The sequence below is a fragment of the Camarhynchus parvulus genome, chromosome 7, assembly GCF_901933205.1.
Source record: "Camarhynchus parvulus chromosome 7, STF_HiC, whole genome shotgun sequence".
NCBI lineage: Eukaryota > Metazoa > Chordata > Aves > Passeriformes > Thraupidae > Camarhynchus > Camarhynchus parvulus.
The window spans coordinates 9,780,325-9,804,237 of NC_044577.1; the positions used below are offsets into that span (position 1 = coordinate 9,780,325).

The 23,913-nt window shown below is 39.6% G+C and overlaps 1 protein-coding gene across 1 annotated transcript in view; it reads right to left on the minus strand.

Moving 5' to 3' along the window:
- The window catches only part of HECW2 (HECT, C2 and WW domain containing E3 ubiquitin protein ligase 2), a 143,886-nt gene that overhangs the window by 78,775 nt on the left and 41,198 nt on the right, over positions 1-23,913 (minus strand). Inside the window, exon 3 of the mRNA XM_030951967.1 lies at positions 2,242-2,349. Coding sequence (XP_030807827.1) covers positions 2,242-2,349 — 108 coding nt within the window. The remainder of the gene's footprint in view (positions 1-2,241; positions 2,350-23,913) is intronic.

Genomic DNA, 23,913 nt, shown 5'->3' on the forward strand with positions numbered 1-23,913 from the left:
ATGTGGAAAACAATGGTGGATTAAAGCATCAGAAATACCTTAAATTTAATAATCTGGCACTTGTTTACTGAAAATGTTAGACTCCTCATTTGTCTCTCCCTCTTGCTATGACAGCTGCATCACGTGCAGTGCTAGACAGAGATAAAATCATATCTGCACCACAACAGAAGAAGGAGGTTAACAGGGGAGCTAAGTTTGGCACAGGCTGGGCATTGCCAGGTCTGCAGGGCGTGGTAAGAACCCCACAGCACAGCTCTTCCCATACCCAGCCTGGCGCAGTGACAGTGCAGTTGTACCTGGAGGGCGCAGCCACCTGCTGCATTTGCCCCTGCTGTGATTTACTGAGCTGAGGAATAGAAAAGAAATGGAAAAGAGCAGCTGCCTGTAGTTGCATCAGTGTTGCTTCACCACCTATAAGTTAAAAGGAAAAGCCTCACTGAGCAAACATGGTCATAGATCTGCAGAGACCTCTGGTTTAAAAAGTGGAATCAGAAATTCGGTGAAGTGTTTCAGTGCAGTTTTGACCTCTCACGAGAAACACCAGTGTCACTGATGACATATTTATCTACCATACCATGTGCTATAGCAACATATGCTCATAAACACTCCCTTTTACAGTTCTCAGCTGCTGCACAATTGCTTGTCTCTGGTTCATTGTATGGCAGCAGAGCTGTTTGTTAGTGAAGCTGACCATGACTGAAGAACACACATCCTGCACTTCCTTTCAGCTGATGTGATGTGCAGTTAGTTGCAAATTGCAAAGTCAGCTGCAGTTGATTTTAAGTCCAAACTAGTAGGACTTGAAGCATTAGTTTGGGTTACTCACATGAACTGGAAATATTATTCAAGAGCCTCACCTCAGTACACTATGGAGCAACACATAACCAGCTAAAAGATACAAACATCCCTGAAGTCAAACTGCCCATATTGGCAACAACACTGACGGAGTTCCTGTACAAGAAAGATGAGGCAATGAACTCTACCAACAGACATTTTAATCAGCTTTAATATACCAGTGTCTTTGGTACCAGGGAAGTTAATTATCTTTATTATTTTCTTGAGCATTGTATTCAGTTCAATCATTGTAATGTAATGAACTCCTAAAATGGAATTCAATTTTATCCTATTCGGGCCCTTTTTTTTTTTTTTTTTGAAGTATGCTGTGTAACACATAGGGCAACTTGGCAAGATTCAATGATGAGTTCTAGAAATAGGAAGCTTTAATATTTATTTTTAGTAGAGGGTATACAACACCTCTTAAAATACATGTATTACTGTTCTATCAGTTAATTAGAATAAAAATTTCTGCCAAGACCTACAGTAAGCAGCACTGCAGTGTTTTACTTCACTGCAGTGAAGTAAGGAGTGGGAGTATTTTTATATTTTTTTCAACTTATGAAAGAGGATTCATTACTGTGAGGCTAAACAGGTGGTAGAGCAACTCAGAGCTCTTCTGGGACTGATTGCCACTTTGATGCTTGGCACATCAAAGTTTCCAGCAAGCTCTGATACAACATCCTACGATTAGAACCTCAGTTTCTTTAGGATCATATGCTTCATATGGTAGGATAGCATAGCGCCATCAAAATGCAAAAAAAAAACCAACAAAGAAAAAAACCCAGCCCACAGCAGAGTAGCTCAGCTTCCTATAAATCCCGCTCATCTGAGGGAGTGGTGTAGCTCTTCAATTTGAAGCTTGACTACCAACACAGTTCAACTGAAGGCTTTTTATTTCAGTCACATAAAAACTCAGTATTTCCAAACTGCCCAGCAGATTTTCCAGCTCAACAAGTCTTCAGCTGAGAAATTCTGATGCAACTGAACAGGACATTGGCACTTCCTAGAGTCAAATCCAACCTTCCCACTAACAAACATCAGCAAGCACTACTAGCTTACTACCTTTTCCTTCACACACACTTACTATTAATATTTGGCCAGTTGAAATTTGGAACTTCCTGTGGGAAGGGACTTCATCTTTCAATGTGTATATACTACATCACACCACACAAGGCAACTCCTTCCTCCCTTAAAGTGAAATGTGCTAAGAACATCACTAAAATACAAATGTACCTCTAAGCCCAACTCTGTTTTTATTGTGTCCAGCAAACGCGCTGGAAAATGCTCCCCCCTGAGAGCAATACAATCAATTCCCCTGCTTCATCAGAGGGACTGATGAAATGGATATCAAATGCCACCCTGTTGACCTGCCTTGGAATATGCACTGCATAAATAGGTACTCACATTCCATAAAGTAGGGGCCAGGTTCAATTCGCCACACAATTTGTCCTTTTTGTGTGCCAGTCACTCCCCGATTCTTGGAATCCCAGAAATTGGCTGGAGAGTTCTCATCTGAAGGAGGGAAGACAAAAAATAATTTCAGCAAGCAGTATTTAAAATAGAAGTTTTCTTGGCTTTCTGTCCCAAGAGGCCCAAATACAAAAAATTACTTGTATTAAATTTAAAAAATAAAGAAATCAAATTAACTGGCAAAAGATAAATAGCTTCTCTTGTACACTTGATGGATCAGTTTATGCAGAGTTAGCAGACAGACACACAGCCAAGGTAAATATATGGCTTCCTGTAAAAGGTGACCTGCCAAGGTACAGTATTAAATTCCAAAACTTCCCTAATCCAACAGAGAGGCTATTGGAAGTGTATAGCTGATTGAAACTGCATCCCAGAGTTACCACACCATGTTATACACCAGTCCTGCTCTGTGATGTGAAAATCTAGCATTCATTCCCTAGCTGGGAAATGCAGAATTGTAACTAGGGGTATCCAGTTAGAGGCCCAAAGCACAGAACTGCCAGTAAGCCAGAGCTAGAAAGGAGAGATTCAGCAAAATACTTCCAGAGAAAACATTCAGAGCAAATAGTATCTGCAGAGCAGCTTAGCAATATCAGTTTTACCCCACTTCAAATTAAGATTTCTGTCCTAACAAACAAGTCTTAGGGCCGTTTTATTTTCCAGCCTGTATTCAGACACCAAGAACACGAAATGAATGAAAGAAAAGCAGGGGAAGAAGCTGTTTGAAAGGGCAAAAAGGTTAGTTCTGATGACATGGACAAAGCTGACATAAATCAAACTTAACTCTTTTGTACAGGAAGTTCTTTGGAGTGTGTATTATGACATTTTACCACTGCATTTCAGCAGCTGTTTCTTAACTAGACTAGACAAGAACTACATCTATGATGTCAAATACAACATCCTAATTCTTTCCAGTGGTATTGCATATTCTTTAATATGCATATTGCATATTCTTTAATCTTACTTTTAAAAAAAATTATTTTATTTTATACATTTTAGTGCATTCTACAAATTTAAAAAGACTTCATTAAGAATCTAGTCGTTGTGGCTTCGTTCATGAAGCTCATATCCATTCAAGCAGTTTCCTTTGTACTTGGGTAGGAACTGTAATCTCACATAAGATTACAGAATTGTCACCTACATTTTAGATATCAATTCATGAAAGAATAATAAACAATGCAGCTTTCTTACATTTATCTTAAAAATATGCACTCACACTAAAGCTTCTCTTCCTCCCTTTCATTCTGATGGCTCATCTCAGTGTACATGAATTATCATGAGTGCAGTCTGTACATCTCATCCCACAAAACCAACACACAGAACACGACCACACACTGGACTTCTGTGGCTGCTCAAAAGAACTTACACACTGCCCAAAACTTAGAAGAGCCCTGGAGAATCAAGAAGGGGTCATGGCAAGCTACTGACATTTTTAAGCCTCCAGCCATGGATAACTTTGATAATTTTTAGAAAGCTGATGTCTCAACACCTCAAAATCATGACAAGTCCAGGAGAATTTCACAATTATCTCAATGACAAGGAGAAGGGACAGGAGGGTTCTCCCAACACTTGTGATCCTCAAGCTTGTAATGCCCTCAGGCTTAACTTCTCGCGCAGAATCAACATGATAGGACACAAACTGAATGCGTCAGAAAGTCAGGCACACAGGCAGTAAAATCCTAAACTGCATGTATTTATTCTTCATTAACGTAAAAAACTTTCAGAGTAAACAAAGCTGCATCTCACCCATGTTTTGTTGGGGTTTTTTTCCAAAGCTGTATAAAGTAGAGCACTGAATGTACAGCCTGTAAATCACCTCACAGGCCTTATAAAAAAATCTCTGTCTGGTTTGCAATGACACACTGATCAAAAGAATAAACTTCTGATGAATTTATTTACTTTTTTAATTGTAAAAAGGGACTTCCTATCTCAGGATCGCCTATTTTTTCCAGACAGAACACTGAGAAGCCATGAGATACAGCTTAACTTCCAGCAACACTTACGCTAGTGACTGTTCTCGTCCACCATACAAACCTGGTTATCTAAAACAGCACTCCCAAAAGTGAGCAGATTCTTTAAAAATTCCAGTTACCTGAAACACGGAGTTTTGAGCTATTCAGCATTCTCATTTCATGAAGACACATTCCTGACAATAAACATCTCATCTAACAGGCTCTAGTTCTGAATGTCTGTATTTAATCAACTGGAGAAGAGTCTGTTCATGAGTCTAAGAAGAAGGACAGATATTTGGTATATTATAACCATAAGTTTTTTTATTCTTATCTTGTTCAACAAATTAACAAAGCCTGAAGCAATGGAATAGACCTTTATTGGTGAGATTTCCAACAATAAGGCACAAGCAACTGTTATTTGCTTTTTAAACCAGTCACAAAGCAGTCAATGGCAATTTTTACAGGGATATTAGTAAGCTTCAGAAAAGGTCCTCCATGAACTGCGTCTCAAATTCCCAGCTGGTAGTTACAAGAATGCAGAGTGCTTTCTTTCACTTTATTTAATAAAATCCCACATTTACAGAAGTGCCTGGATATTCAGCCCTTTCATGAAGGAACCGACTCCTTTGCAGCAATGAAGACTAAATCATTGATACTCTGCCCACAGGCATGCTGCCACTGTAACAGAAGGTGGTGGAGACAGAGGGATGGAAAATGCTAACAGACCATTGCCTGTCAGCAATTGACTCAAGTTACAGAATTTATTTTGGTCAGCTTTGACTTTCTTCTGAAACAGATGGGTTTTTTCTACTTTTATGATGCTATTAACATAGGGGAAAAATAACATTACTAATGCATATGAAAAAATAACTTCAAACATCAGTTCATGGATTTTAAAAAGAAAAACTGAAGGAAAAAAATGCATGGCATGAAAACACCAAAGTACACAATAATCATGAAAATATTGACAAAAAAAAGGAAGCATTTAAGACCACAAAGAGTAACATCAGAATTATCGCTCCCTCATTTTTTCTCTTCTCCCAAACATACATGCATACACAGTCTCTCTGTCCATATATATATATATATAATTTTTTTTCCATAGGGAACTTCAATTCTAAGCAGTTCTATTCTCCTTTTAGCACATAATTGTGGCTGTTTGTGAAACTGGCGGCTGTTCCAGAATCTGGGCCAAAGAGTAGATATAAATATCCCTTCCCAGAACATAAAATATGCAACAAAATACTGTCTTACTGCATCAGTATCTTGTCCAGTGAGGCTACACTTCTGAAAGAAATAAAACAATGCAAGATGCACACTTTCTCTCTATATTCAGTAATTCTTAGACAAAAAATACTACAGAAGAGAACTTCTCAGAGCTGCAACCCCTGTACAGATCAGAGTATATGAGATAATGTTTTACAACAAAAAGTGGGTAATAATAAATGTATCACTGTTTGGAATTTCACTCTGAGTAATGCTCCTGGAAATCACTGTAAAGCAAAAACATTCTGAGTAATAGTGTTTTCTTTATTTAACTACTAAACAATCAGCCAAACCTAGCATTAAGAAAAGCTGCACTGGCACACTGTTGGCTCTTCCTCAACTTGTCCTCCAGGACCTCCAGATCTTCTTCTGCAAAACTGATGCGCAGACAGTCGGCCCCCAGCCCATCCCAATGTCAGGGGTTACTTCTGTTTGCCCATTTCTGCAGCCTGTCTGGCTGCACAACCATGTTTTATCATCTGCTACTCCCTGTTTTGCACAAGGATGCTATGGAGTGTTGGAAGCCGTGCTAAGCCAGTGGCTGATATCAGGGGTCAGGAGGCTTTTGAGGAGTTCACATTTTGTTCTTTGTGTCTTACATCTTTCATTATTTCTGTCTTAGGAAAAAAGGATAAGCTACCTGAAACCCATCACCTCACAGAGTTATCTTGCATAGATTAAAGCAACAAACAGATAAACAATCTGTCCTTCATAAAACAGATGAAGAGGAACTACTAGTGATTAACTATCTGAAACAAGCCTTCCAGTCCCAGTGCACAGAGCAGGCAAACCAGCACTCATCATCTGGTCCCCGTTTCTGTCAACAGTACTCTTAGGTTTTGTGATATAAGGGTTGCTTCCATCAACATAAATTATTTTTATTCTTCAATATGCCAAAACATTATAGAAGTCACAAATTCCTGGTGTGGAAACATTATTGATTTAAATTTTTTCCTGTGCAATAAGCAAAGGTCACTATAGCAATCTAAGAGGTTCAAAATTCTGCATTCTGATCTCTTCACTCTAATACATTTATAAAGATGTTCATACAAGAGTAAAGGTGATGTTAATAGATTCTGGTTGTCAACTTTAATTATATACAACTTAACAATTTTCATCTTTCACTACCATATATGGCTAACTCACAGCTCTTGAAAAATCCATGCAGCTTAGCTCAGAAAAGATCAATCACATTGGTAACACCGTTGTATCTCTGTATAATTCTCTTATCCTCCTATGGGATTTACATCCCAGTCTCTGATTTTTTCATCCCCTTCTGGAAGATGCTTTACACAAAATCTTTTGAAGTGTTTGTATTGTTCAGTTTCAATTTAAAATTTTAAATTAAGTTCATATTGTCAGAATGCTGACTTCTTTCACATTTTAGGCTGATGTCAATAAATTTTTGGCACTGAAGATGGTGTGTGCAATGCATTCAGTTATTAAGACAAGTATCGGTACCAAGATTTTAAAGCATCATTCTCATTTTTTTCTCTAGGCAGGTCTTCTCTTACAGTGAGGATCAGCAGTGCTGGAAGGGTGGAGAATAGCAAGGCTACATCTAGGTTTGTCCAAGGCTGAGATCTGTGGATCTGCCATCAGCTTCTCTCATAAACATCCTACCAAGAAGGGTCCCTCCCCTACCTATTTTACTCCATCATTTCACTTAGTCTTTAAAAGTAACAGATTTGTGGTTAATCTGCATTGGAGAATATTTCTGAACTTGATTTTGAGCCAGCCTCAGGAGATCTCTAGGATGGTATTTCCAATGTAAAACAAAAACCTAACTGACATGCATTTTACTGCATTACTTCCAAATACCTCAATCTCAAGGCCAGCAATTGCACTCTGCTTTTCAGTGTGAGCACAGACTTCCAAGCAGTAAAACAGACTGTCACCAAAATATAAGACTAACAAGAACATTCCAAAGAATACGTACAGTGGATTTTGGGCAAATGACTGGGAAAGTCTGCAATGCTAACTTTGGTGCAATATTTTCACTTTGGTAACCTCTAATAATTTTATTTCTAGAAATACTAGAAATAAAAATCCATGGGTGATCAATAAAGAAATAGCACTATTTACTGATATAATGAACTAAATATATTTCTTCCTTATACCCAAAACATGCTTAAAAGCACTTGGAAACCATATCAGGACACATCCAAAGGAGAAGATAAAATTTATCACCTGTGGCCTCACTCCTTTCCTAGAAAGTCAGTAAGTAAATTTAACAGGTTCAAGGGTTTCTACTGCAAGCAATCACTATAATAAATCACATTATGTCAATCAATTTAAAATACACTAGGTATCAGTTAGTACTGTATAAACAAATATTAACCACTAAACCAAAGCTTGTTTCTCTGATTTTCAGAATTTGCCATCTCAGCCTGTAAACACAGGTTACCTGGTTGAACCAAATATTTCTCATGAAAGACAGCACCATTGCTGAAATTAAAGATGAACACTTAGTTGTACCTTCTACCCTTACCTGGCCATTACAAAGGATGCCTGTGGATCCTAAACTGCATTCCTCCATCAGAGCCCAACTAACAAACTGAAGAATAAAAGCCAGTAACATTTTAGAGGACAGATATTGAAAACAGCATCCTTGCTCCCAATCACAACCAGTGCTTTCTACAGAAGTTGCCTTCTGAACCTAGCCCATGCAGCTCAAGTTTGGAGGCTTGTGTTAGCGCTGCTGCATAATCTCAGCTCCACAAGGCACGTCTGTCCTCTCCCTTCCTCCTGTCGCTTGAAGGAAAGGCTTTTAGAAGGATGCTCTCCAGCTCCGCAGCAGTTCTGAGCAGTTCCACGCCATCGTCTGCCTTTTCTCCTTTATCCAAAGTTCCTCTGGGTTCAAGCAGCCCGTGCTAAAGCGCAGAAGGTATCACGTCCTTCAGGCTCTGCTATTTGCAGCCACTCCCCTCCCAAGGGTACAGGATGCCGAAGCCCCATCCTCCCTCCACTTCCTTCCTTGCCTTGGCCATGGGAGGATTCCTCAGCATGGCCACGGCCCCGCAGCACGGGAGGGCTGATGTAAACAGGAGGATCCTGAAATCCTAGAAATGACGGCAAGGCAGCCACAGCAACGAGCACAGCGGGAGCTCGCTGGAAGTGCTGGCTTTTGTTTACACAGTATTTCGCTCTCCCGCATGACTTCCCCACAAATCCAGTTATTTCAGGGAAGAGGGGACTGCTCCATGATGTCTGGCTGCCATGGATCTGCCTCAATCCCAGGATAACTCTGCATAGGGCACTCCTGGGCAGGAGGACAAGCAGGTGGCAGAGAGTTCCATTACTACCTCTCCTCTTTCAGGGTGGTTAATGCCACCTCAGGGCAGGAGCTTGGACAAGCCTCTATTCTTCCAGATGCTCCAACTCCTCAATGGTCCGCTGATGGAACAACTGCAGCTGACCTAAAACTCATTCAGCCAGTGGCAAGGACCCAAACCATGCCAAAGTGGTCCCAGCACCTCAAGAACAAAAAGGATTCCTAAAGGAATCTGGTCTGTAGCCTGAGATCAAATTTTTCACAGCACACATTTCAAGAAATTGCACACTTGTGGAGCTGTAGGTTCAGGCTCTCAAAGCAAATCTTGGTTTTCCTAGTAATACTCAGATTAAACAAAAAAAACCAAAAAAAACCAAAAAAACCCCAGTAAAAAACCCTTCTACCTCTTACAGGAGTATCTGTTCTTATTCAGCTTGAAGATTTTTCAAAAACGCTTCTAGTCAAAGAAATTAGGATGGATTCTTTGCTAACGAAGAGATGAAAGCTAATGTATTGCTTTGTGCTTGCATGAGCACCTCTAGGAATTGTATCTCCAAAGGACAGAAGGTGAAAGAACACCAGAACTGGAAAACTATAAGAGAAATCTTAACACACAGCTGCGTACCAAATGGCTGGAAACATTTCTCCTTCTCTCCTCTCTCCCAACAGAGCAACCTCAAAAAAGTTGAGAACAAAATTCTTGGACAGTTTTTAAAGTTCCCTAAGCAGCTACAAGATCCTACTATCACAGTTCTCTTTAATCTTCAGGACACTTTGGAAAAAACTTGGAAAGTAACAGAAATACAAGACACAAGTGTTCAACTGAGAAAAGCAAGGGCAGAAAAGAGGCAGAAAAATGTACAAGAGGCTCTTACAGCCTCACACAGGAGAGAAGCTGCTGCTGCAGCTCTTCCTGAAGGTAATCATGCACTGCCAGAGGGTGCTGGGCAACGCTTTGAATTCCAGCCTGGACACAGATTTTGGCCTTTTGGTGCCACAGTCCCGCTATATTAGCCGCGAAGAATCATCATCATCTATGATCATGACCCATGGTCAGAAAACAAAGAGATGTTTGCTCCTCACAGCACAGCAGCAGTTTTTCCTGTTGCACAACCAAATTTAAGGTTCATGTACCTCCACTGATTGCCCCTGAGCTGTGGGCAAGAAGCAGAAAGACTCCACTTGCATTCCCTTGTGTGCCCCCCGTTACTCACTACGGACATTAATATGTTGCTGACTTTTATTGCACTCTATTGCTTTATGCAAGAGCCATTATTAATTTTTCTAGTTGTGACTGACAGGATGGCCAAGAATAACATCAACTTCTCTAACACTTCACTCCTACTTCAGCTGCAGAGGCAGAGCACAGACATCATACCATACACCCCATCCAAACACTGAATTATGAAATCTTTTTGCTATTGAAACCTAACAGAGTGGGAAAATCCTTGCTCTCATTTTCATACACAGCCTATATTCTGACACTGGTCATTTCCTTCTTTTCCAAGAATTATACCACTATATTTTGATTCCCTCTTTATGTACACTAACACTTCAGCATGGGGATCAGAGCATCTCCATGTGCCCTCACACAATGTGGTATTTCAGGGCACAGCAGCAGCTCAAAGGATTAGTTAACTAGAATGCAAGACACAAAGATACTGAAAAAAACTTACAAGTCATTTCTTCAGACATATGACAGTACAATGGCAGGAATAAAGTGGAATTCCACTTCTCTGTATTCAAAGTAAAGGCATCATTGAAATTCAAAGCATTCAAAGATAAAAATAAGCCCTTTCACCCATCTTACTGGCAGAAATTCAAAAGTGTAACAAGAGGAAGGAAATGACCTCAAGCTTAACATCTTTCCTGAAAATCTTACTAATCCTCCTTCACAAACGATGTGCACTTCATTCCCACCTACAGTTCAGGTTTCAAACATGTGCCAGACCCACAGCACAAGTGCCCTGTGCATCATGAGCCACCTGACCTGGCCCCCCTGGAATCCACATCCTGCACGGCACAGGGACACAATGCTTGGCTGTTCCTGCACTGCACTACTAAAGACTGGCTACAACAAGAAAGGCATAAATGTTAGAGCAAAAATTAAGCTACAGAATGACACTGAATAAACTCTGACAGATGGTACTGCACACCCTTAGACACAAAGGATATTAGAGGCTGAATGATATTGCATAAGACTCCCAAAAACTTTGCACAATGCTAATAAATCACCTACCATTTGATTCTTGAGGTCCAGCTAGCTGTATGTGGGGGGAAATATGGCACGGGGGGTGTTTCAACCTCTTCCTGAAAGAGGCAGCACACAGCTGAGGCAAAAGCTGCACCAGCTCTCCTGTCAACCCACAATCATCTCAGCTGCTGATGGGTCAGGGGAAGTGATGTCTGCAGAAGATGGAGACTGCCAAAAACAGTGGCCACCAGACAGGGAACAGTTTGGAAATTCAGATTTAGGGCACCAGTGGCTACCAAAGTTGGACTGTGCTGATATTCTAAGGTACTACAATCACTTAGCAGGCTATTGCATTATAAAGATGAGACGATATGAGGACAGCAAAGATGCAAGCAATATACTAAGGAAAAGAGAAGCCTGTCTCTCTCCAGTAGCATCATTTTTTTAAGCACTTCACTGCATCTCACATCTTGTTAAAACTCAGATAAACTCATCTTCACAACCATAGTTCCTTCTCAATATGCTCCTCACTGTTATATCCTGTCTCTAAACACATCCTGACACTCCCACAATCCTGTATCCTAAAGGTGTTTTTCTTGCTTTTAACAGTAGCAAGTCCAAGGGCAAAAAACCCAAAACCAAACTCCACAACAACAAACCCTGCATGCACCAATATCCTAAAATCCTGTTATTCTGGGACAAGACTGTTGAGAATATCTAGAAACACAATATGTTTTTTCCTAATTAACATTTAAAGGTTATTGTGGGGTTAAATGCTGTCAGAGCTAAACTAAAAAAGAAAAAAAAATAAAAGAAAGAAAAACAAAAACTGTATCTAACCTTTTCTATGCCATATTAAATCTGCCAGTCTAAGTTTATTGTGGAATGTTTTTCATCATTTTCCTCCTCAGCCACAGCCTTATATGGTGTCAGATAAGCACTTGTTTGCTGGCAGCACACGAGCTGCTGAGCTTGCTTTAGCTGCACGCAGAAGAGGATTGCAGCTTCCAAGGATAAAGGACATGCACTTTTATCTGTGACCACATTCCCATCACAAATCTTTGCCAGAAAAAACTCGAAAATATAACAAAGTATTCCTGCTGTGGAAGATGTGATACCAGCAAAACCATGCTCTTGTCTACATAGCCTATCGTGCCCCCGGGAAATTCTGTTGGCAAATAAACATTATCAACAAAAGCACGATTTTGCTACTAGCACAGCTGCACTTACAGAGAGGCTTTCTGTGCTGTGGCTGTCTTCATACCCAGCACATGTAATCCTACAGGCAGCAGAAAAATTAAGGGGCCATTTATTCTGTGGCCTTTATGCTGGTTTATTTATTAACCAGCAAACATGTGGTCCTGTATGCAGACACCCAGTGCAGAAAGGTCCCAGAGAAACTGGCAGTTTTGCTTGGTGTTCATTTTTATTTGGTCAAACATTTCTCAAGTGGAAACAGTGGAAACCACTTCAGGAAAGGCCATATGGTTATGGCCATCCCCGTTCCCTCCTTCTCAGCCTCAAAACGTACTTGGAGCAATTCCTGCTCTGCAATCAGAACATTATTCCCATTATTCCCATTCAGTCTGCTGCTGCTCTCTGGCAATAGTCACATTTTCATCTTCTGAGAGTGGGAATATTCAGGAGAGGAGAAATTTGGACAACACTGAATGGCCTTAATAGATAGTAGATTGTACTGAATGATGTAATGATCTCTTCTGGGTTTAATTTCAGTAAAATATGGGCTCATTTGACAACCATTACTAGCTCATAAACTAACGTTAAGTGCATTTCATTCCGCATGTAGATCTTCTGTAAATTACTTATACTTCAAAAAGAGGCTTTTCTTGTGGAACTGTCAGCAAACACAACTGCTATAACTGAGAGGACTTCTAATAGAGTTGATGACTGTGTTCTATTTTTACTTTTTTATTGTTTGCAAATCTAAAAACTAAACACCATTTTAAACTATTATGAAATGTACATCTGCCCTTTAAACACCATGCATATCACTGCAATGCACAGGAAAAGCACAACAGGCTAGAAAAGATTTCAAAAACATATGCATGTTATTTTAAATCTGTATTTTGAAACTGTTGCCAAGTGTCATTTGTTCTGTTTAAATTAAAGGAATTTTAAAATCAGATAGGAAACAAGTACTTGGCAACCATCTATTACTGAAACATTCAGCTTGAGTACTCACCTTTATTTCCAGACAGCATTTTGCAATATGCCTCATGTTGGCCACCCATGAAACAGTAAAATTCATTACAAGCATATTTGCTGTTATTGATCTGTAGGTTTGCACAGACCATTGTCTAGTTTCCTGCTTTCCTTTTTGGCTCATTCTTCTGTTCCCTTTTCCTTTTTTCCTCCAGCTTTTCATACAGCAGAAGAAAGTACCCTGTTTTATACAGAGTTTACAGTAGCAATGGTAAATTATTATTTGAAACCCAGCCAGTTAAGACAGGTTCCCTAAAAAGTAGTTAAGGGGGGTATCAACCCTGTTACTACTTATCTAATAACCTACAAAACTTCTTGTCCTAATTAACAGGAGCCATTCCATGTCTAATTATTAGCAGCCATCCTGTTTCCTCTGCCCTACAACTAAATAATGACCCATGAATACTTTATAAATTCACATAAATTTTGTAACCACTTTTTGACAAGTGTCATGCTTATTTACCCTTTCCATCCTCTGGTCCTAGAAGTGAGGTGATGATAAATTGTAAGCATCTATAATTTAGGTTACACGGCCTTTAGGTTAATAAATTCATCAATTCAAAAACCTCACCTAACAGATGATCCTCAAAATTGGTGAAAAGCCAGAACCAGTTACTCATCACATCAATAATTTGAAAACCTCTTTCTAGCTTACTCAAGTGACACAAATCCCTCAATTTCTGCAATTATCTTCTACAAAAACTGACCTGAATTCACTGGTGCATTATCCACCTGACATGGTCTTTTCCCATTCATATTCTAACAGACCTATTACTGGCAGAAATATTTACACTTTACAAATGCTAGAAAATATTGGTACAGCTGAAAAGATGAGCTCAGTCATGTCTCTACATCCAGCATCTTGATCATCAAGACCTTCCAGGTGCTTCAGAGATACAGACAAACACCAAACAACCAGAAGCAGCTACACCCCAAAAGTAACTTCATCATCTTTACCTATCAAAATAAAGGAAGCCATCAGCTCAAGAGCAGTGTCATTCAGCAAGGGCTCACACTTCTAACCCTCTAATCATATCACAACTTTCAATGAAAGAGCTGCAGGCCCAAATAATTCATTAGGTATTTATAATATATTTATATACTTTATATATTTATTTATAAATATATATTTATAATACTTCTGAATAAACTGCAGAAAAAAATCTTTAATGTATATATGCAATCAAAAGGCTAAATTCAGTAAACACATTTCTTTTCTAGAACAGAACAAAATCATGCAACTCAGATGAAAGTACAAGAGATTAAAGGTATGTATTTCTTCTCAAATCCCCACAAGGCCATAATGTATCCTAATGAGCTGAAATCTCATTTGTGGGAAGCTCTCAGATGTGTGATGAGAAGGAGGCACTCCCTTGCCGGATGGCTGGCTCTGCTCACGGCCATGAAGGAGAATGACTGTAACCACAAATCCGAATTAAGTGTTTTAACTGCCCACATATGTACACCCTCCAGCAGTTTTAATAAGTAGCTTTTGCCAGTGAAAGTTTCTACCAGAATTACTGAAAGTTTTCTGTAAGACATATTAAAAAAAAATTAATTGATCATTAGCAAGGGTGTTAAACTCTGAGCACAAACCCTTTTGAATTACAGAGCCAGCATTACCCAAAAAGCTGACCCAGCCTTTGCACACAGTAATCCACCAGCTGCTTTTATGGCCAGGTAGTTGGATATTCTCATTTGGCTTTTGATACTAAGTCCCACCTTCAGCCTTCCCCACAGATCTCTTTCCTTTCCTGGAATGAACCAGGAAGAGCAATGTGCCAAACACACTCCCTAAGAGTCCTGTGAAGCTCATTTAACCCTCAATCACTTTTGCATTTTCAGCCCTTGTTTTACTTGGTGTTTACTTAGACTTATTTCTTTTTTTGGTGTGTGATTGTGTGAAAGTGCTATTTATTGCTAGGAATGAGGGCTAAAACAAGAAGCAGTACACCCACAGAACAGATCAGATACACAGAAAAAAGTGTTTTCCTACACACAACAGCTGACATCTAGGAATCCAGGAGGTTAGTTTCAGTTTTGCATTCTCAAATGGTTGATGGTTTGAACCCTGAACCTATTATGATGGTACAGATATCTCTGAATTTTCAGCAATGTGGCATCCTTCAACACTGGGTGGAGAGAACTGACTCATCACTGAAAGGAGAGAAAGGACAGCCTTTTGATTCCTCAGCTTCACTTTCAATTGCGCTTGATTATTGCTTACAGTTTCTGACATTGATCAAAATTCTTCTTAGCCTGTTCCAACCTTTTGACAGTAACAATATCAGCCAGCATTTCACTTTCAGGGCTCAAGTCCATTCCCAAAAATACTTTTTTTTTAGGAAAAAAAAATTTTCTTTGCAAGTTTCAAGCAATTACTCATTGCCTTTCAGAAATTCTTCTGGTTTCTGAAACTTGTCAAAAAACATTCTATTCTGTGTCTCTGCAGCACACATCTCTTAAGGATCTTGTGGGATTTTATATTCCCTTAGCAGCTGTTGTTTTTAAGTTTATCCTCAATATTATGAGTGGTTTAAGCGGGAATGCAAACTAGTCTATTGTCATTTGGCAGTAATAGGTTTCTTAGGGAATTTATTAGAAAGTCAGGGAGCTTCCTGGTTTGGAATACAGAAAAATGTTTATATTTTGACAATATCCTTTTGTCATGCTTCAATGTCTTGGTAATTTAACCCAAATGTAGAAGAGACCAACAAAAAGAATAAATGGTCCAAGAATCTGAGTTCATTATGAAGCCAAATAAACCTATACAAAGCAAACACCTTTTCTAAGCATTTCCTACTAATGCTGCACCTGAAGTAAAATACTACAAGTGTTTCCAAACACATATTTTGTTCCAGTGAGCACAGCCAGAACTACTCAGTGTGGTAGCATAAATCCAAGAAGTGGGCAAGCAATATACAAAAGCAACAAAAAAGGTTTCTATGGGTTTAAAAGTATATAAGAACTGCAAACAAAAAAATCAATTCAGATTGGTTAAATCCCACCTAACTAGCCACAGGTTTGTACAGTGAGCTGCAAACCTTGCTAATATTTGTGAACCAAGTCCCTGGGGCATAACTTTCAGCCAAGCTGTGGTTTCTACAGCTTACAATTTCTTACATTTTTGCTTAATTTTATATTGTGTGTCACTGATTACTTGCAAACACAGACTGTCCCATTTGGGGATCTGGCACTAGCATGCTGACATTGCAGAATTTAACAGCACAATTAGGGAGGCACTGTAGTCACCAGGAGAACAGGTTCTTTGGATAAGCATATGACTGAAGTCTGACCCAGTTCACTTTACAGAAGCACATTGTGTTTTTCTCAGTCCTGTCCACCAAACAGTATAGCGTGCTTATACACTGAATTAATCTTTAAGCAGACCCAGGATAATCCAGAAATAGATCAGGAGCATAGCACATTCCAAATTTGCACATACACTTTCAAAAATGCTATTTTTGCAAGGTGTACAGATGGAGGAGATAGAATGTGTTCACTGCTGTCTCAGTGCCTGCATTCTTGCACTGTCCCTGACCTGATTCAGGTTCCCATGGACTGCAGCCTGGGGATTGTTTGACAGACATGCACAGGTTTTTTATTGGTTCTTTGCTGTGACCACCAAACCTATTTTGGCACAGTGAGCCAGGAGTTTGTCCTGATGGTTTTAGCCACCTATTTTTGCTGATTTTCTCTATCACACTTGGGATATACCCTCTCCTTTGCTCAAGCTGGAGCTGCAAATGGGTAGGTACACTGGACCTGCAAGTCAATCTTGCATCAAGCATTGTTTTTCTTTCCTGCATTCCTGCCAAATCAATCAATAATTTCTGCAGATTCTTCAGCAGGGATGCTTCTATTGTTTTGTTTTAATAAACCATGACTATACTGTCCTTTTGCCTGCACACAGTGCTACTTCACTCCTAAAGGTTGTATCAAAAAGCTTACGGATCACAGTCCCAAACTACCACGGCCAACAGTTATGCTCCAACCAGAGAAATGTAGCAAGTTAGTTGTTCACAACCTCAAATTACAGGCAACAATCACTGACAACAGTCACAAAGCCAGAGACAGAGCCCTGCACCTTATTCTGTCTCCTTCCACTGCAGCTGGATTTGTATTTTGTACCTGCTTTTATGCAACTCTCACTGTTTTGAGACACTTAACACACCAACAGGGTCAAGTCCTTTGATGATGTTTCAGGCTTTCTTCTCTCTGTTGTGGTGGGCATGTATTCAGATTTCCCTCGAGTGCCTGACAGCGCACACCACCTGTCTGGAGACACACCTCACCTCTGTTTAGAGATGTGGTATTTACAGCCTGCATCAGGGACTTTCTGTGCAATGCACCAAAGCAGGGCAAGCTGGGTTATTACTTGCTGCCTCAGAGCTCAAAGTTCAGATCCAGATCCAGACATCAAAGTTTTTAAATATTAAGGGCCATCTGGTTTTACTTTTAGTTAGGCTCATCAGACAGAAAATCCCAGCTCATGGTGTTTGGTGCTGGCTTTCTCATTTCTGTCCCTGAGTCGCTGAGTAATCCTTGGGAAGCAAAGAAAATCCTGAATCCTGTGCCTACCTACTGTATAAGATATGTTACTAAAATGGTGTCTTCTTACTTATTTTTAATCTAACTATATAAGACTGCAGTCAGTTGCCAGCGCAGTGACTCAGCAAAGCCCCAAGCAGGGAAACTCCCTGCTGGGACTCCTGCAACCCAAAGGAAACATGGCCAGGCACTGGGCCTTTCCTCACAGAACAGCCTCACCTGCTTTGGGCACCTGCTGGACATTCCGGACACTCGCAGCAAGGGCTCCTGGAACTAGAGTGCAAACTGCTTGTGAGTAATAAAATAAGGACCAAAGCACTTCGCCTATGCAGCCTTCAGATTTCAGTGTTGTTTTATCAAAGTTTCGTAGTCCTCAACTCAGCAGCTTTATGTTATTCCTATTTATTTACGCTTAAGTTCAACAACATCCTTAATTTTTCATTAAAGAGCCTGCCTGTCACATCCCCATCTGCACTCTCACACCAATACCTGTCAGTCTAGAAGCATGCCCCAAATTCCTAACAGGAAAGCTCAGGTGCTCACTGGGGATATTTGTCTCCCAAATCCTTTTGGAACCTGGATATAACAGATTTTCAGAGACTATCTGTTAATTAGTATCCACAGAACTATCAAGGGCGTCTGCGATGTCAAACATAGTATCCTCTATTCAGTAAGCAATTTATTTCAGGAGGTTGACTCATTTCCTTAAAGCTTTTTGAGCTATCTGTTGTGACTGAAAAAAAATTCAGAAAATTTAGAAGTACTCAAGGAAATGAGCCAACACATCCTGGAAGAAATTCATCCAATATACACACACAATAAGATAAGTCAGTCTTAGATTTCTAAAGAAATGAGCAGGAAGGAGTTCTAAAAGAACCTGAAATATTTTCCGTGAAATGCAATGCTTGTTTCCCATCCTCATAACTCTCCTTATGCCCACTTTAAAAGCAATGTACTATGGTTAATCAGGAAGAGGTTCTCCTAAGTTTGCTGTCTCCCTGCAAAGACAAAAAAAACTTCCTGAAACAGTTTAGTGGATCTCCCCTATACTTAAATTTAAAACACTGCTGCCTGTGTGTCTCAAGAGAGCTTTCAGACCCTGGTGCTTACCCCTAGAGGCACAGAGTCCATGGTCAAACCATATGTCCAAGAGAGGCTTTTCAGTGAGATGAGTAACACAACACTGAATTGCCTCATCACGGACTCATTACCTTCAGGGGTTTCCAGGAATGTATCAACGTCTCAAGGCACTAGTAAATATTCTTTAATATCAAATAAGCCACCTCAAAGTAACTGGTAGAGTACATGCTCTAGCTAAACAGAAGACAGTTTTCCTTTGGAAATTTAAATGGAATTTTATGACAAAGTCTTGATTTACTATGTTTAACTGCAGAGCAGTCCTAAGGAAAAGGACGTTATCTAAAAAATAGCATCTTATAACCTATTCTTCATCACATGACATGCAGTATATAGATGGAAAAGAAGGGGGGAAAGGAGGTTGGAAGATCACTCATGATTTTTGCTCTACTTCAGCTGAAGACAATCTAGAATTTCCAAGATAAATTAACTTCTGAGTAATACACTGATGGCACAAACAGAGTTTTCAAGTGAAAACCAGAAAAACTGCTAATTTGTCTTAAGCACCAACCTGTCACATTCAGAGTAATAGAATGATTTTTTTCTCCCCTATACATTGCCAGATCATTTTTCTCACATTTAGGCTTTAGTAGTTTTGTAGTGAGATGGATAACTACTTTACAATTAAGATTTACCTCTTCAACAAAAAGGATGCCAATATAGGTATTTCTCATCTCAAATAATTAAGCTGATGTCATGAAGATGAGAGAAATTAAGCCAAACACTGCTTATGATAAGTACTAAATAGCCCTGCAGATTAAACTGGATGAGACCCAAGCCAGAAGAAACACAAAGGTCATTTTGCAGTTCTTCAGAAGCAGTATCATTTTAACCAGTGCCAAAAAGCATCATCAGAAGTCATGAAAGGAGATAATTTAACTTTTCAGTATAAAATCTCTGAAATAAAAAGTGCTTTCTCACATGGTGTTAACATGCAACATCAAAAAAGAACACAAAACTGTAGACTAATGAAGGCAAGGAAGTTTTACTAAGTTGTGTAATTACCTTGAAAGCACCTACATATAATATTTCCATTATTCCTTCTCCATTTCCAGGAGAGTATTTTTAAAAAGCATTAATTCCCTGGGACCCATCAGGCAACAAATAGAACCTAGAATTGAATGCAACTAGAAACAAAGGCTCATCAACTCAGCTACTCCCAGCAATACATGTAAACCCAGACATAAGTAACTAACTTATGCGCAATTAGACTCGCACTCCTTTTACAGCAGCCTACAAATGACATCCCATCACAGCCTCTCTGCTGGGGTCACTGCTGCACATTGCAGCTGAGCAGGTCCAGTGGCAAATTACTGCCTGGAGTGTCCCTCCCACTCCTGGTCCCACGCTCCTGCAGGTAACCCCTGCTGCTGTCCCCCAGCCCCTCCGAGATGCTAAACTGGCCCAGAGCTGTTTGTGTTCTTGGGAGAGTAAATCCTCTGCCAGCTTGGTGCTGCTGAGCCAGCAACCAGCAGCACCAAGCACAGTCACCTACCTGGATCTGAAACACAGGGATTTGTATTTAAGTGCTGGAGCAAGAGAGGAGTGCACTCAGTTCAACCTGCTGTAATGAGGACTGCTTTCCAAACCCCAAACCTTTCCTGATCTGATTGACTCAGAGCTCTTTGAATCCCTTGGGGCAGCAGCACCAATGTCAGCTGGGATGGCTGGGATTTCACTTCTGAACACATAGCAGGGGTATGTTTGGCTTGGGGTTTTCAAAGGAACTGGACAATGCACTTTTCACCCTATTGCTCAAATTTACAAGTTTAAGAATACATCAGAAAAAGTGTTGTTGCTGCACATTAAGTACCACCTCATCAATAACTCCTAAAAATCTCACTCGTTGACTTTAGTAGATTGTTGCATCCTTATTCAGTATCTGGGAAGCAAGTGCCTTTCTGGAAATCTACTAAAATTAAGAGATGCATCTATGTTGAAAAATTTTTCAAACTGAATTTTCCCCCACCCTGCAGGCTTCCATCTGCTGAACTATGTCATGCATGAAACTCTAGATACAAATTAAACTACAGTGAACATATAAATATTTTTTTTCTTTTTTAATGAGGTCATTACTGGATATTTATCTCAGTGACAACCAAATGTGCCTACTGCTGCACTATAATGATTTTCTACACACATTTAATTTTATAAAGTCAAACCCATTTAGGCTTAACTAGCTCCATATACAAGAAAGTGCTTCCAAATTTTATGGCAAAGATAAAACATTAATTAAGGTCCTGATTTTGCAAGGCATGGAATGCATTCCATTCTTAGTCCTCTTCACAAATGACACTTATTAGGTCCAAGCTTTCAGGTTTCCGCTCTTGAAAATTATCCCCAAGTGTGACTTAAGTCACATGAAGTACATTTTTGACCATCAGATGAAGTTTAAATTCTCAAGGAAGCGTGCATTTAATGGAGCATGAGAGCTCATACCACATCTGAAGAGATAGATATCTGTCTTTTTCCTCTTTGCCTTACTACAGTACATACAGAATGACCACCTTACCTCTATGGAAATTGTAGGTTCATTTTTTGCATTACCACACATTGGAATACAAAGGATTCATTTCTTCCCAAGGTTAGGGTAGGAATGACAAGGGCAATGAACCTACTGATTTTTATGAACTTTCTAGGACTACTGACACATTAGTGATCAGTGACTTGAAACACGACGGAAGACTAAACAGTTTGACACTAACTCTGAATGACTGCCACACAAAGGAGGCAGATCTCTTGAAACAAAGCTCAGAAGCACAGGGTTTGCTTGCCTGAAAATCAGCTGCCCATTACAGTGAGGGCAATGGAGTCCTGGCTGCTGCTGGGCATGGAGACAGGGAACGCTGCCAGTGCAGCCGTGCCCAGGTCCTGCTGTGCCCACAGGGTGAGCGCCAGCCAAGCACAGCCAGTGGAACTGCACAGCTCCAGCATCTTCACCCCAAACCAGAACCTCCCTCATGCCAAATGGCAAATCCTACAAGGGCTGGGCACCACTGGCCTACCTGAAAATTTCCTGCCAGAGAACTTTCAGATCTGGCCATTCTCTGTGTCTTTTCTGTCCTTCAAACAGCACAAATTGATGAGCTTTGCTAGGAAAGAAGGCCTATCAAAATCAGTACTGGCACCTTCCTTAACCTCCTCCAGTTATAATTTAAGAACCTGTGTATCCAATATCAGACTATATTAAAAATTATATTACATGTATCTACCAATAAAGTGTTAGTTTCAGAGTCCTAGTATGTTTGTGTCTCATCTTTTCATGTCCCACTGGCTTTACCTACACCTGTCTCATCCTTAACATATCCTATTTAACACTCAGCTTGTAACACATCTCAATTCAGATTCTTACAGTCATTGATAAATCTGTGCAGACACAGGAGCCAAGAACTTCATAAAAAATGTACAGGAGGAATTCTAACACTATGCATAATGCAAAACTAAACCATAATCTATTTCTCACATTAAAAAAATCAATAGATGCATTTATGCAGTTCCCTTTTCAATCCGGTTATCACTGACTTGGAATAACTGTTTTTCCAAATTATTTTGAAAATACTGTACAGCACACTGATTTCATGATAGAAAACAGCACTGGAAATGTCTTTTAAAAAAATTAAATTCAACCCCTTCAAACAAATTAAAATACAAGCTGACACAAGGCAGGCAGTTTTATGGTAAAAGGGAATATTACAAATCCAGAGGTCTACATTGTTTTTCATTATCCAGTGTTTGTATCTGCCATCTTCCCATCTGCTAGAACAGTCACTTCAAAAAGGCAGGGTTGTGAGAACACCACTTTCTATCCAAAGGATTATAAATGTTGTCATGCCAAAACCTCTTGCAGTGGAAAGATACTGACAACACAGCTGAAAATGTCCTCCCTGCAGCTACGTTTGTCTAGTTTTCAGGTCAGGGCTATCTGAAAAACTGAAAAAAACCCCCACAATTAACTGAAAAGTTTGGATGTTCTGGTAAGACATTTCTGTCACAGGTTGAATTTTTATATCATTCTACAAGATCCTAGATTTTGAGGGTTTTAGCAAGGAATTAATTATTTTCTTCTTACAACAACCAAAAAATGTATATATTTTAATGTAACTAGTATCTTTTCAGATATCTCCTGCATGCAATGAAAAATATATAGAGAAAACACTTTCCATCCACATCTTCTAATTTTCTGCAGGAAAGAAATGGTATTATGCTGGGTATTATAAATGGGTATTATGCCCATACAGTGATTTTTGAACAAAATTCACCAGTTCACAACTGAAGAGGAGAAATTCCATGTTGGTGAAAAAAGAGCTTCGTATGTGGGTCAGGACCTAGGAAGAACTGAAAGAATAAAATTGGAATGCAGTACCTGGAGGGAAAGCTTCTGAAGACCCCTGGTTTATTATACGGGTTTTTTTAGACCACTGAAGTCTCACCCCATTTTAGGATACAGTTGTTACATTAGACTGCCTCCACTTTTCATTATCCCACTCAAGAGGTGGCCTTTCCCTAAATATTAAGTCATCAGCAAATTAAATGATCAAGGCAGCTTTTTCCAGCATTATGGCTGATGACAAAGAGCAAAGTGCCAGTGTCCTGGAAGTCAAAGCCAGAGACTCTCATGGAGCCAGCTGGGGAAAGACTCTTCCACACAGAAACTGAAGCCAGTGGTTTACAGACCTCAGCAGCAGCCAGAATGAGGAGTAACCACAAATTAATAGTTTTATGCCTAGCAACTAGTCAACAGATATGAACAGTACTGCTCATGTTTTAAAATACAGAAAAGGAAAGAACAGAACAGGAAGGGGAAAAAAATCAAGGGAATAATCAGAATTTTCTGGAAGATAATGAAGATATTACTTTGTATGTTTTCTATAATGCAAACCAAATAAATCTTCTAGGAATAAAGTATTTTTAACATTTTATAATCTCTTTGTCTAATGTGAGCCTCTATTTTAAGCATACTAAAGGCAGTTTATGCAAAAGCTTTTTCTTTTTAATCCTGTCTGACCTGA